This window comes from Oreochromis aureus, linkage group 6, assembly GCF_013358895.1.
Source record: "Oreochromis aureus strain Israel breed Guangdong linkage group 6, ZZ_aureus, whole genome shotgun sequence".
Lineage (NCBI taxonomy): Eukaryota > Metazoa > Chordata > Actinopteri > Cichliformes > Cichlidae > Oreochromis > Oreochromis aureus.
The window spans coordinates 41,783,274-41,798,296 of NC_052947.1; the positions used below are offsets into that span (position 1 = coordinate 41,783,274).

Consider the following 15,023-nt stretch of genomic DNA (forward strand, 5'->3'; position numbering starts at 1 on the left):
CGTCCAGCTGAGTCGGCTCGTGGCTCTGAGTCTCACACACACATTCATGCATGTTTGAGCTGTGAGGCAGATGGAGCTGTGTGCGTGCACACACACACACACACACACACACACACACACACACACACACACACACACACACACACACACACACACACACAGCTTGATAATATAAATGTGCTGTGAAGCTGTTTCTGCAGTATGTTGCTGTCTGAGTGTTTTCATTATCAGCACATATCAGTGTGTGTGAGGCTGAGTGTGTGTCCTGAATTTGAGCCATGTTATAATCCCGTCATATTTCCATATTTGGGCTTTAAATGCAGGAAAGACCCAGTGACCTGGTAAAAACTGGGACAGACTGTGTGCTGCGTCTCTGTGTGTGTGGCTCTTTTCTTTGTTTAGGAGGAGCTTATTTTTTTAGATGATAGCAGGAATCCATTTGCTGTTCCACTGCAGATCAGTGCTGATCATCAGCCTTATAATCCTGCGGGACAAACACACACAGTACCTCTGACATGTTCACGATAAAACAAAACAATCAGATCTGACTCTTTATTGAACTGATATTTGGACCTTTAACTGTGACCGTGTGACTGAATAATTCTTTTCCAATACAACATATTTCCCTGTAAACCTATTGAAGAACTTGCAGCTGGATTTGCCAAACTTGTAGGAATGTACTGAGTATAAGTTCTGGTTATGTTGCTGCTTTAGGGGTTTTGTGGCAGTTTAAAGTTAGATTTCTATCTATAGTGCATGAGGCTGAGAGATACCAACTAGATACAGTCGGGCCCACCTCAAAGAACTGCTTGGGCTCTGGAACCAGTCTCTTGGAGAGGAGCTGGACTCTGCTCCAGTGTGGAGATACCCTCTGTGAGTGGTGGCGGGTGGGTATCTGGGTGCTGTATCTCCTCCACTGTCTGCCTGTATACTGGGGTTTTTCCTGGTGGACAAGAGCGTTCCTTCCCTTTGCCTTTGGGTCGGGGGAACAGGTCCTGACTTTCATCTGGACGCTGAATGATAGTTCAGAGTACCCAGCCTTCATGGGGTCACTGATTGGGGTGCCTGCGGGTGCTTCATCTGGTGACTCTGTCCTCTTACTGGGAGACTTCATTGCTTACTTTGGCAACCACAGTGAGACCTGGAGGGGCACAATTGGAAGGAACAACCTGCCTCATCTGAACCCAAGTTGTGGTCTGTTATTGGACTTCCACCATGATGAACACAATGTGCGAATATAAGTTTGATCAGGTGGCCATGAGGACATGGAATAAGAGTTTTGGTCTGCCTCAAAGCAATTCTGGTAAACCATCAGCAACAACTCAGGAGGGGAAAGTGGTGCTCTACCCACACAGTGAGGATAATCCCACTGGCACTACATGTGCACAGGAATCAGAATCTGGGGATGGGGGAGAGGGGTCACCTATCTCTGAGGTCACAGAGGCACTTAAACATGTCCTTGGTGGCAGGGCCCCTGGGATGGATAAGGTTCGCCCTGAGTTCCTAAAGGCTCTGGATACTGTAGGGCTGTCTTGTTTGATGCGCTTCTGCAACATCGTTTGGGGATGTGGGGTGGTAGTTCTGGATTGGATGGGGTGTCACACTCCTCAGCCTCCCTGGGAAAGTCTACGCCGGGGTGCTGGAAAGGAAAATTCATCTGTTAGTCGAACCTTGGATGCAGGAGGAACAATGAGGTTTCTGTCCTGGTCGTGGAACACCAGCTCTTTACTGTCTTGAGGATGTTTCAGGGTGTGTGGGAGTTTGCCCAACAGTCTGTCTACTTGTGTTTTATTGACTTGGCATTCGACTGTGTCCCTCTGAGTGTCCTGGGGGGGAGTATGGGCTTGTATAACGGTTGTAAGAGCTTGGGCTGCAATGCCAGGAGTAAGCCGTGAGTGTTGAACTACACCAGGGGTTCTATGTTGTGGCTGATGGCTTCCACATGGGTGGTCTCAGAATCTCATCTCTGCTTTTCACAGAATATGTGGTTCTGTTGGCTTCATCCTTTGAAGGCCTCCAGCTCACACAGCCAAGTGTGAAGTGGTGGGAATGAGAATCAGCACCTTGAAGCCTGAGGCCATGGTCCTCAGCTGTTAAAGGGTGGAGTGCCCACTCAGAGATGAGTTGGTGCCCCAAGTGGAGGAGTTTAAGTATCTGGGGGTCTTGTTCACAGATGGACAGACGGATTATTGCTGTGGCTGCAGTGATAAGGACACTGTACAAGTCCATCGTGGTGAAGAGAGAGCCGAGCACAACAGCAAAGTTGATTGTTGATTTACCAGTCAATCCTCACCAATGGTGACGAGCTCTGGGTAGTGACAAAAAGAACAAGATTCTATGAAGGGTGACTGGCCTCTTTCTTAGAGATAGGATAGGGTGGGGAGCTCAGCCATTCAAGAGGGGCTCAGAGTAGAGGCGCTGCTCTTCCACATCGAAAGGAGCCAGTTAAGGTGGTTTGGGCATCTGACAAGGATTCCTCCCGGGTGAGGTGTTCCGGGCATGTCCCACCGAGAGGAGGGCAGACCCAGGACACGCTGGAGAGATTATATCTCTCGGCTGGAACGCCTTGGTGTTCCCCCGGATAAGCTGGAGGAGGTGGCTGGGGAGAGGGAGGTCTGGGCTTCTCTGCTTAGGCTGCTGCCCCCACGACTGGGCCCCGGATAAGTGGAAGAAGATGGATGGATGGCCTTATTGACATTAAGCTGATATCACCATGTTAATACTATGTACAGAAAAGCATGAACGTCTATAAATTAAATGACCAAAACTAATTTTTATTATTCTTCATTCATTTTTTTGTAGTTCTGTTTGTAATAAATGAGAATAAATGAGGTTATTTCCATGTTCAGTATTTCCCTGGCCAATTTCAGCTCTGCTCTGTTCAGTTTTATTTATATAGCAGCACTCAGAGTTAACCCAAGGCTCATTTTAACGTAAGACCCTAAAAAGAGAAAACTGGGGCCAAGTATGTGTTGTGTAATATTCTTGAAGATGTACCTTACAGTATCAAGCACCTTGAGGTGACTGTTGTTGTGATTTGGCGCTGTACAAATAACACTGAATTAAAAAAAATGGATGTATTGCTGGATGGTGAAGCTCATGTTACTCTTCATATGTCAAGTTTATCAGTTCATCTTGAGCTCCTGTCATGTTTTTAGATGCATTTGCTTCAGGGTTATGGTAAATGGACTGATTCTTACATAGCGCTCTATACAACATGCAATATTCACGCAATCACTTTCTTCTAAGCCTTATAGTGCCTCCTAGCTAACATTCATACTCCGTGCACATAACAACTTGGGGTTAGTATCTTGCCCAAGGATACTTGGCATGCAGACTGGAGGAGCCAGGAATCGAACCGCCAACGTTGTGATCAGTAGATGAACTGACTCTGCCTCCTGAGCTACAGCCGCCCCACCCCAGGTCATCTATAATCAGCTCTCGTGTGTCAAAGATTTAAAGTTTTCTTCACTTTTTAAAATGTTTCTGTACTAAAAAGAAAACAAGTCGTGGCCATACACCTGGAATAACTTTATACATGACAATTAAAGACCTCACCTGAGGTGAGATATATACATGGAGGTACACATCTTATTGACATAACCCTAAACCTAACCATAACTGTAACCCTGACACTAAAACCACATTTGAGTCTCAAAAATGTCTTCAAAGTTTTGGGAACCGGGAGTTTGGTCCCCATAAGTGACTGTTGGTCTCCACAATTATAGTAGCATGCCAATTTTCTGTTCTCACAACGATGTCTAAACATGTACACACACACACACACACACACACACACACTGTTTTGCCTGATTGTCTAAATGACCAACAAACACCATTGCTGAGTATGTGTGTGTGTGTGTGTGTGTGTGCTGTGAGAGAGGATCACTGAGCTCTCTCACACAGACACACAAACACAGAAAGAGAGAGAGAATCGCACAGAGTGGCCTGAAGACGCACTCAGGAGTCAGGACTGGGTTCTAATGGAAATGACAAGCCCAGCCCAACGACACCATTAAGACTGAGCGGCCGTGCAGCCCAGCGGAGGGTAACCCAGATAAATATAACCGTGTGCATGTGCACGCACCGCCGTCGTCTGCATGTGAGGCTTTCCTCTGAGTTTGTAAATGTTTAAGGTGGTTTTTGGTCTTTGATTTACAAAAACTCAATTTTCATATGCATGGATATCTTCTTTTGTCACACACACACACACACACACACACACACACACACACACACACACACACTGCCTCCTGAAATGATTTTCCAATCTGCCAATCAAATTCTCTGTTGATCCACAAACTCCTCCCTCCCTGCCTCCCCATCACCATGACGACCGTTCACAGCTGTGTGTTAGAGGCAGACGCTCTAACTTTATCACTGATGACAGTGGCTCACAAACAGCTGTGCTCACAGAGTTTGGGGAGATCTGTTTTACCAGCCATCAAAGATCCGTCTCATTATTAACGATGCAGTAACAGGAGATTATCTGGGCTTCGTTAGCTGGACACAAGCAGCTACGCCTACCTGTGGGATAATCGGGGGATCGGAGGAGAAGCGCTGACTCGTTAGATTCATCCACGTGTCTGTGAAATCGCATCACAGAGGAGTGAGTCAAAAAGCCAGCATGAAGGCACAGTCCTGGTTTATTTGTCTGCGTGAGTGTGCAGGGAGCACTAAGCTTTAGTTAGCGTTGTGAGGGTGGCGACCAGATGATCAGTGATCCACTCTGTGACAAACTGGAGGAAAGTGACAGCAGGGATCAGCAGCTCGTACCTTAAACATCTAAAGTTTTAAACATCAGCCTTTGGTGCTGCAGATATCCTCACACAGGCCACACTGGAGGTTAACGTGGTTCCTTCGACTGAAACTATGTGAGATTTTACCAAGTTTAACACCTCATTTAGCATCTTGCCAGCAACCCCTAAAACCTTGAAACAGATGCACGATTGACGGGCTTTCACATTTTGTTCTTCAACATAAAACACTTCCATAAATGCACCACTTTGCCTTTTGTTTCCCTGCAGATGTTAAATATCATCTGTGTTTGCAGGAAAGATGTCTGCCACAGAACCACACGCTGATGGAGACCAATAAATCAGGCCAGCAATAGCAGGGAGAAGATGAGGGCGGAGACCCAGTGAGACCAATCAGTTTCAGTGATGGATGACTCTCAGACAGCCAGACAGAACTCATGAAACATTACGAAGGCGAATACAGTGCAATCATCATATTTGCCTTCAGAAATCGGAGTTAAAGAGGAACGCTGACAGTTCAGTGAACGTGTAACGCTTTGGGGGGAAAGCTGCTCTGAATGCGTTCGTGCTGGGCTCGAAGAATATTAACTAACATTCTGCACTTCAGTTACAGCTTCATTCAAAAGGATCCATCAGGGAGAATCAGACTATCCTCAGCTCATGGCTGCTGTTTGGGAGGGGTTTGTGACCGATCACAGATCAGTGTGGTGGAAATGCCGCTGAGTGAGATGCTACAGGGAGACGTTAATCCAAGAAAAGCATACACTGGACTGGAAAGACTGGAAAATAAATCAGGAAGAAGTCTGTGGACTGGAATTATCTGCGGTTGCTCTGCAGACACGACCCTCGATCAGCTGTGCACACATCTAGGATCCAAACACTGACTGGCTGAACATCCTGGGGTTTGATATCTCTGCAGCTCTGTGCAGACTTTCATGCTCACACAGAAACAACATTCAGAGCACCACTCTTGCCAAGAGACAAGCCTCTGAAACGCCATTTTTAGACCTGCACCGGAAGCTGAGCCCCCCACACTAACGAGATATCTGCACCAGCTCTTTCACTGCCCGGTTCCACCCACAAACAGAAAATCAGAAAAACACGAAGCTTTTGGACTAACTGCACGATAATGCCACAAATAAACAAGACGCTGATGCTGAGGAGGCATCGTTTCTGTATGTGTCGATGTGTTGATGCAGAATGTGAACCACTCCCTCCTCCCGAGGAGCTGCACACACGCAGACTCTGGTGGTGATGTCATGCACAAACCAAGGCTGGAGCCGCTCCACGAAACGGTGAAAAGTGGAAGCGCTGCCAGGGCTCGCTGACTTTACAGCGATACAGGAGGATTTTCTGAATCGCAGCTGGAAACGTGATGCTCGACACGGCGACACAGAAAACACAAACACATTTACACGTTGCCAAACATCACCAAACCACAGGAGGGCAAGGCGCCGAAGGAGAAACAGTGCAGTCTAAATGTGAAATGTTGTGTCCATTTCCCACTTACACGAAACAAGCCCTCACAGCTTGGACTGCTGCCATCAGCATTTAGGCAAACAGATCTCGGAGGGTTCTTTATAACTAATGAGCTTCATCCTGCTGGGAGGATGAGGAGCTTGGAAAATTTCATGGCCATCTCCAGATATCTCAAAGACGCTCAACAAAGGCTCACAGCATTCAATGGACAGTTCAAGCTAAGATAACAGTAAGAGATCTCTGCCTGTGGTGCCAAAAGAATAGGGACAGTTTTGTGAAGGCTCGACTCTCCAACCAAACGTATCACTGTGCAGGAAGAAGACGCAGATAAAAAGTAGTTCCTGCGTGAAACGGCTCAGACCAGCGAGAAGGCAGCTGAGGTTGTTAAGAGCTCGTTCTTTGACCTTTTCGCACCACACAGCCAGCAGCACTTAGTCCCATCATATTTTCAAGATGGCAGACCCACCTCATAAACTGGGTGACTCACACAATGGCTCCTACGTGGAGCTGTTCACAGAAAGGTTGGAGTTTTACTTTTATCTATTTAATGACGCTCAAAGCGTCTTTAATTCACCAACTCTACAGCGGGGCCTCCAAAACTGGGCACCCAGCACTAAACCACGTCTCTCCAATGGAGTCAACTATATGCTAAAGCATATAGTTAGGGCTGGACCAGGTGACCCTGAATCCTCCCTTAGTTACGCTGCAATAGACGTAGGCTGCCGGGGATTCCCATGATGCATTGAGTTTTTCCTTTCCAGTCACCTTTCTCACTCACTATGTGTTAACAGACCTCTCTGCATCGAATCATATCTGTTATTAATCTCTGTCTCTCTTCCACAGCATGTCTTTATCCTGTCTTCCTTCTCTCACCCCAACCAATCACAGCAGATGGCCCCGCCCCTCCCTGAGCCTGGTTCTGCCGGAGGTTTCTTCCTGTTAAAAGGGAGTTTTTCCTTCCCACTGTCGCCAAAGTGCTTGCTCATAGGGGGTCATATGATTGTTGGGTTTTTCTCTGTGTGTATTATTGTAGGGTCTAGCTTACAGTATAAAGCGCCTTGAGGCGACTGTTGTTGTGATTTGATGCTATATAAATAAAATTGAATTGAATTGAATTGAAGTCATAGCATAGCAAGCAAGCTCATTACATTTTCCTGTTTCTCATATAAAAGTAGAAATTTGGGGTTGTGATGCTACAAAAAACGTTCCTGGCATTCGGCCCAGAAGCTGCCGATATCTGGATCCGAGAGGCGACCGGACACACTGAGCCGCGGGTGTTACGGCGAGGGTTAACCTCCTCCCTCTGAGGTCGTCCAGCCAGCTGCACACACAGGCAGCAGAGCAGAGCTGCTTTTCATTTCATGTGTCAATGGACAGTAATGAAATTACCTCCACAGACAGAGAGATAAAGGAGAAACATCCCATATGCCATCCTCCTCGGCTGCTTTATCGCTCCAGCATCTCACCCTCCCCTCCCCGGGCCTGTAAGTCAGTTTGTATTGACTCACTGCACTCTCCATGAAGTACCTTTCTATTAGTGGCCGTGATAATGAAATGGATATGAGGTAAATACACAAAGTCCGCTCTCAGCTTTCCAACTGAGATCTACAAAACCTCAAAACCTCTTTTTACGAAGTCCTCTGGGCCGCAACAGCGTCCGAACAAACCTCAGTCTGCCCTGCTTTGCCAGACAAAAATTATTTGTAATTATGCTCCTTAATGCTAATAAAATGCTCATGCTAATTTGTAGAGACACATTGCCTTTTAAAATGAAGCCAGTGTTTCCTGAGAAAGACCCTCGGTGCTCTTTTTATATCAGCTGAGAGCGACTGATTCACCAAACCTGAGAACGTGAAGGAGCAACGTATCAAACAGTAAGAGATGAAACGGCAGCAGCTCACAGACCGCAGCGGGTTTTGTTTTGGTGTATTTGTCATGTGAGGATATGATATCTGGCACCAAGTTACCACAAATGATCGCTCCTCCTTCTCTTCCCATCTCAGTTAATAACTCTGATTTTCTGTTTTCTTAGAGAGTTACTTAAAATGTTGACGTGAGAGCATCATGTGTACAACCTGTGATCACACCTACTGAGTGTCTGAGGACACAGTGAGAAATGATCTGCACCTAACCTCAGCTGGGACTGGATGTGTGTCGGAGAACGAGCTCAGCTGATCGATAACGGAGACTGTTCAAGTGTCAGTGTGAAAACACAGTGAATATCCCACTGTTTACAACATTGTCAGAGTTGTATTACACAAATAAATGGATGATGCGAAAACATGGCACTGAGTCCAGGTGTCATGAAAGTGGGAGTATGATTAATACGTATTTCTTCGGTGCCATCAATCTCCACTGCTGACTGAGCGTGACTGCATTTCAGTTTTTGTGAGAACCTCTGCACGGTGACGGCAGCGTTCCACCAAACATCGGCTTCCAGGACAGAAAAACGAAGCCAACGCAGACGCACCAAAGCCTGCAGTTCCTCTAACATCCACTAGAGCCTGCAGCAGTAAGAAATAAACATGTTTACAGCCTGCATGACTGCATACACAATTAGGGGCATGGCCTCGTTGATTGACAGGGGGATTTTGACACAGGTGGCTGTAGCTGCTAGCCGTCTGCCTGAACTGGACCTCCAGACGTGTTTGTGCCGTGCAGCTACCATTAAAACTGTTCACAGGTCCTTTCAGGTGCAGCATTATCAGCTTGAAAAAGTCTTCTACCCAGACGACTTCATGTCATACAATCATAACACGATCATCGGCCACTTCTCCAAACTATTATACTATTACTGTTGTAACATGAGCAGACACCGTTTTAATCGAGCCAAATAAAGGACTGAGACATTCAGTAGAGTTTTAAATGACCTGAGCTATCCAGCTGCTTCCAGAGGTGCACGCGAGCAAACAAACACCTGAGACGTGTTTAATGAACCAGAGATTTTCAATTAAACCTGCAAGTCTCTAAAATCGGTCCTCAGCAGGAAGGGAAATGATCAAAACCTTTCAGAGTGTTGCTGCTACGCTTTCAGACTTTCAGGTTAGAATACATGAAACTTTAATTAACTCTGTGGAGAATCTGGGGTCGGTTACCACAGCAGGAAGTGCTTATATAAGATGTTGAAGGGATTTTGTAGACAAATGTCCATTAATATAACCCCAGAAAGAGAAAGGAGTGGAAACAGCTGTTTAAAGATTGTTTTTTACTACACTGAGTTATTATTGTCAACCTTCATAGTTTCCTTGGAGCCTGAAAGCAGCATGTTCATGCTAACTGCTGATGGACAAGCACAGATTTACAAGTCCAGCCTGAGGAGTCTGTGGTCATGATGAGCTTTCCTTCAATAAGTAAGATTTCTACGCAAGAAGACTGTTTCTGCAGCCAGAGGAGTCGCCCCCTGCTGATCATCGGAAAGATTACAAGTTTATTACAAAGGTTCCCTTTTCATGTCTGAATGAGTCGAGTGTTCGGATACAGTCTATGATCAGAACAGTAATGAAATCAAACAAAATGCTGAATCCAACCGCACCTTCAGATCTGTGAGACTTTTGTTCTGATGTGAAATATTAAAACCGTCTTTGCATGACGGAGAATCTGAATTTTAACTAAACACCTGAACAAGTCGTTCCCTCCTGACTGCTGATAACTGAGAAATATGAATGAGTGAGTTTGGTCCTCAGACTGTACGTAATGATAGATGACCACACAGCTCCCAGGAAGTGACATAAAGATGCCCTCTGGCGGTTCACTGCGCTAGCTCATTCTTATCAGCCTGGTACTAAAATGATTATTATTGAGATTTATTGTCATCTGTAAACGAGTTGGTGTAAACTTAACAGGACGAACTGATGTTCCGAGGACGCTTCACACTTTGTTTTTATTATTTGCTAACTTGAGTTTGTGTTTTGAGATATTTTGGAGGAGCTGGTGCCGTGTCACCCCTTCAGTTCCACCTCTGCAGTCTTTGGGTGTAAATTACATCACATGCACATTTTGGCAGCTTCAGTTTACAGTGGGAAAATGTAGTTGTGTGTCAGCCATCTTTTTATACGGCCTACTTTACGCCTTCAAACACCAAAGTTTGGGAAAGTCACAAATTTCAGAACCTGTAAAGACTTTTTATTCCACTCGTGTGGCATGACTCCATTTCTGATTAACTCATCACAGTTTTTGGTCCTGTTAAAAGTGAACTAAGGTAGAATTATTGGGTATTGTATTTAATGCACTCTTCAGCCTCATATCTGAAATCAAATCCATTTGAACCTTTATTGAAACACCACTGATGTAAAAGTAAATCGATTCCTTTGAAAACAACTCTACGTCATACTTATACAGCCGCTCTGTGTCTCACCTGTGCCGCCTCATTTCATCTCACACCTGAGTTTTGTGTGGTGCAGGGGAAGAGATGAGGCCTGTAATGGCTGAACTAAAGACAGGGATGAAGATGGAGTGTGACACGGATGTAGGATGGGAACTAGTTAGAGAATGGACAGAAGGAGAGGGGGTGAAGCTTTAAAAAAAGAGAAGTGGCAGGAATGAAAAATCATGTTTGCTTGAACACCACCCGCATCTCTGATTGGCTAAAACAGGTTGCTTCCAGAAAAAACACACAAATGCGCCTATCACACAACAGAAGACGATGTCAGGACGGTGTTTCCATAGATACAGCGAGAATAAACATTCATTTGGACTTGTATATAAATATTTCTTTATTTTTTTTATCAAAACCGCCTCCTTTATTGGTTGCATTTGTGAATATGTGCAAGCAGCAGTAGATTTCTCATTTGGCTCTGAAGGTGTGATGAAGAAAATGGACACGCCCATTTTTACTGCCAACATCAACAACAACAAGAATCATTTTGGAAGGAAAGATGCAAAATAACACTCTGCAAACCACCCCGAGGCGGTCAGGGGTGCGGGATGGATGCATGACTCAGATTAGAAATAGAATTTAAAAAAATGGATGGGGGAAGAAAAACAGGAACGAAGGAGTGAGAGGGAGTCAACCGAGAGAGTGAGATGGTGGCGAGTGAGAGATCAGCCAAAATATCCTCTTCTAGAGAGAGAGACAGAAACAGGTAGACGGGAAAACAAGATACAGACAGAAAGATGGAAAAAATCCAGCCTGGAATACACCAAGGCTGAACGCATGAAGGAAAAAGGGGTGAGGGCCAGAGATGGAGAGATATGAAGAAAATGGAGGGAAAGGGAAGGGAGCAACACAGACGGAAAAGGGGGGGGGGGAGCATGCAGAGAGCGAAGGAGAGTGGAGAGGAAAAGGCGTTCAGACAAGCGTGAAGCATCAACAATGAGGGCTAACAAAGAAAATCCCAATGGAGGCATCAATCACTGCCCCACTTATCCCTCCTCCCTCTGAATTTTAGTCTTTATTTCAAGGTTTTGCCCCACGCACCCTCCTTCTATCACTCTCTTTTCCCCCTTTTCCTCCCCCAGCCACTCCCACCTCCATCCATCCATCCATCTGTCCGTCCATCTGTCCGTCCAGCCTCCAAAACAACACCAAGCCTCCAGTGTCTGTCATCTCCGTGCACCCTCAGCCCAAACAATCTGCGTATTTAAGATCCCGTTCATGGAAGCGCACGACGGCACACGGCTCATGTACGATCCCGTGTTTTTATCCAGAGCACAGCCTCCTGAGCAGGCTCCATTACAATCCACAGCCTCTTCCCATTTCTGCCGAGATGACTGATGAGGAAAACGGGGAATGTGAACCGTGCTGAGAAAAGTTGAAAATTAAATATACAGCCTAAAGTCTAAGCTTCTTTTTCCCTTTTTCCCCTCCAGGACGTGTATGCCATCCTCCTTCTCTCTGCCCACAACACACAAAGGAATCCCATGATACAGGGAGGGAAGGATGAACAGAACAATGGCATAAAGGAACGAGTGATGGAAGATAAAAAAGGAATCGATTCCTCGTCCTTTCCTACCTTTCTGGCTTTGCGATTCATCCATGTTTTCTTCCATTGTGGCAGGTTACAGTCCCTTTGTCTCGGTTATGTGTGAAGCTGTTTAAAGCCCCTTGCTAGCTCTCAGCAGAGTGTGCGTGTGTGTGTGTGTGGGAGGCAGTGTGTGTGAGAGTGTTTTTTTCCCTCCCTGCAGATGATGGAGGCTCAGGGAAGTCCCTGTTCCAACGCTCTCTCTCCTCACTCTGCCTATCTGGACCTGTCCAGCATCCTCTGGATCCATCCACAGCTTTCGCTTTCAGTACAGAAACAGCAAACATGAAACCTCCTTAACAAATAAATATTAACACTAATATTGTTTTAGTTATTTTTTTATTTTAGTTTAGAAAATTAAAGAAAAGAAACAACGTGCAGGATTTTTTATGACCAACGACAGACTAAAAGCTTAATACTAATAAAAACGACAGCGTCTGTCTATATTTACTCCGAATGACAAAGTCATTAACAAAGAGATGTGAAAAAAGCACAGACAGTTTAAACAGAGCAGCATGAAAACATCCTCAAACACGGTTTCAAGGAAAAAAAGAAAGTCGAGGGGAAACAACAAACAAGGCAGCTCTGAAATGACAAAGATTTAAAATGACATTAGTTCATTACCAGGCCTCTGGAGAACTACAAGACATGTTGAGTAGGTAATTTAGCCATTTAAATCAGCTGTTTTGGATCAAGGACACATCTAAACCCTGCAGGACACCAGCCCTCGATGCCCGGAGTTGGACACCCCTGGTCTAGCACATCCCACAGATGCTCGATTGGAATGAAATCATTGCTGTGCTCCTCAAACTATTCCTGAACCGTTATCCTGCTGAAAGAGGCCACAGCCATCAGGGAGTACCGTTTCCATGAAAGGGTGTAGATGGTCTGCAACAATGCAGGTGGTATGTGTTACAGTAACAGCCACATGTATGGGAGGACCCAAAGTTTCCCAGCAGAACATTGCATCACACCATGTCTGTGAAGGTTCTCAGTCATCCAGGTCATCGTAGTCAAAGGAGTTTGCAAAGAAAAAGCGTCTGGACTTCTTTAAGTGGAACACAAACTTGGAGTAATTAGGACCCTACACCACCGGGCAGAACATGTTCCCTCTAAGCCTGAAGGGAAAAAAAAGGAACACACACATGTAAAGGAAGCATTGAAAACATGCGGTTATCCGAACTGGGCGTTCATAAAGTCAGCAAAGAGGCACAGAAAAGAAGATCAGACACCAGCGAGGGAGGATAAGAAAGACAGACGCAACAACGTTGTCATCCCCTATGTAGCCGGTGTATCAGAGAAACTCAGGAGAGTTTTCTCCAAGCACGACATCCCAGTGTACTTCAGACCCAGCAACACACTCAGACACAAACTGGTTCACCCGAAAGACAAAACTCCAAAACACAGACTGAACAACGTGGTGTATGCTGTACAGTGCAGCGAGGAATGCCCAGACCTCTACATTGGCGAGACCAAACAGCCACTTCACAAGCGCATGGCACAACATAGAAGAGCCACCTCCACAGGACAAGACTCAGCAGTCCATCTGCATCTTAAGGATAAAGGTCACTCTTTTGAGGATGCCAATGTTCACATTTTGGACAGAGAGGACAGATGGTTTGAAAGAGGAGTGAAAGAGGCCATCTATGTCCACTGTGAGCGACCATCTTTGAACAGAGGCGGTGGTTTACGACACCAACTGTCTGCCATCTATAATCCAGTTTTGAGTTCCCTCCCCAGACGCCTTAACGCCCACTCACATCCTGGGCCATCTGACCTCAGGAATTCACATGACAAGGTGGGGCCAGGTTTCACAATGGGCTCACCCGAAACCCTGGCTGATTAGGTCCCACACCCGCTTTCACACCTTGGCGCATGTGATTAGAGGATCACCAGGGGGTCCTTTGTCCCTCCTTGGGGGGATACTCCCACTGGGTTTAAATCTGGGACTCTCGGCCATTTGACCTTAGAACTGAAGAAGCTTCTCGGATGAGAGGTGAAACGTCTTCAAGCAACTTAAAGAAGTCCAGACGCTTTTCTTTGCAAACTCCTTTGATTGCATCACACCGCCTCTTCTCTTACCTGGTGTTTCCCAGGTGAGCAACACACCCGGCCATTCACGTGATGTAAAACATGATTCATCACACCAGGACGCCTTCTTCCATTGGTGCGTGGTCCAGTTCTGATGCTCAAGTGCCCATTGTTGGTGCTTGGACAGGGGTCAGCTTAAGCACCTTGACTGGTCTGTGGCTGTGCAGCCCCACAAATCAGACTGTGATGCTCTGTGGTTCTGACACCTTTCTATCAGAACCAGCACAAAGGCGAGCCTTGGCTGCCCATGACCCTGTCACTGGTTCACCACTACTCCTTTTTGGACCACTTTTGATAGATATTGACTCCTGCACACTGGGAACACCCCACAGGAGCTGCAGTTGTGGAGAAGCTCCGATCCAGTCGTCTACCCATCATAGTTTTAGGCGTTTTGTAAAAAAATCCTCAAATCCTCACACTTGCCCATTTTTCCTGCTTCAGCCACATCAGCTTTAAAGACAACACCCTCACTTTCTCCTGATGAATCCCATCCACGAACCTTTGATCAAACTACCTGGACATGTCGCCAGTCCACCACAGAGCTAACACAGAGAGAAAGATGAGCACTACACCACACAGTTTACGGTCACATGCATGCTTTTGGTCTGTGGAAGGAATCAGCAACACTCTGAAGAACAAGCTTCTTGAAATGAGGCAACAGTGCTAACCACTGCACCACCATGCCAGTGACAAATCCACAAAACCCACAAAAATAATTTTATTTAAAAGTAGGGCT

General features: G+C 45.9%; 1 protein-coding gene across 2 annotated transcripts in view; it reads right to left on the minus strand.

The window, feature by feature from the left end:
- Positions 1 to 12,320, minus strand: part of LOC116324738 (neuronal membrane glycoprotein M6-a-like) — a 38,563-nt gene extending 26,243 nt beyond the window's left edge. For both annotated transcript variants that reach the window (XR_005613427.1, XM_031745454.2), the window contains exon 1: positions 12,188 to 12,320. Coding sequence is in view for 1 of the 2 variants with exons in the window: in XM_031745454.2 (XP_031601314.1) it covers positions 12,188 to 12,224 (37 nt within the window). In the remaining variant the exon portion in view is untranslated. The remainder of the gene's footprint in view (positions 1 to 12,187) is intronic.
- Between the last annotated feature and the right edge of the window lie 2,703 nt (positions 12,321 to 15,023).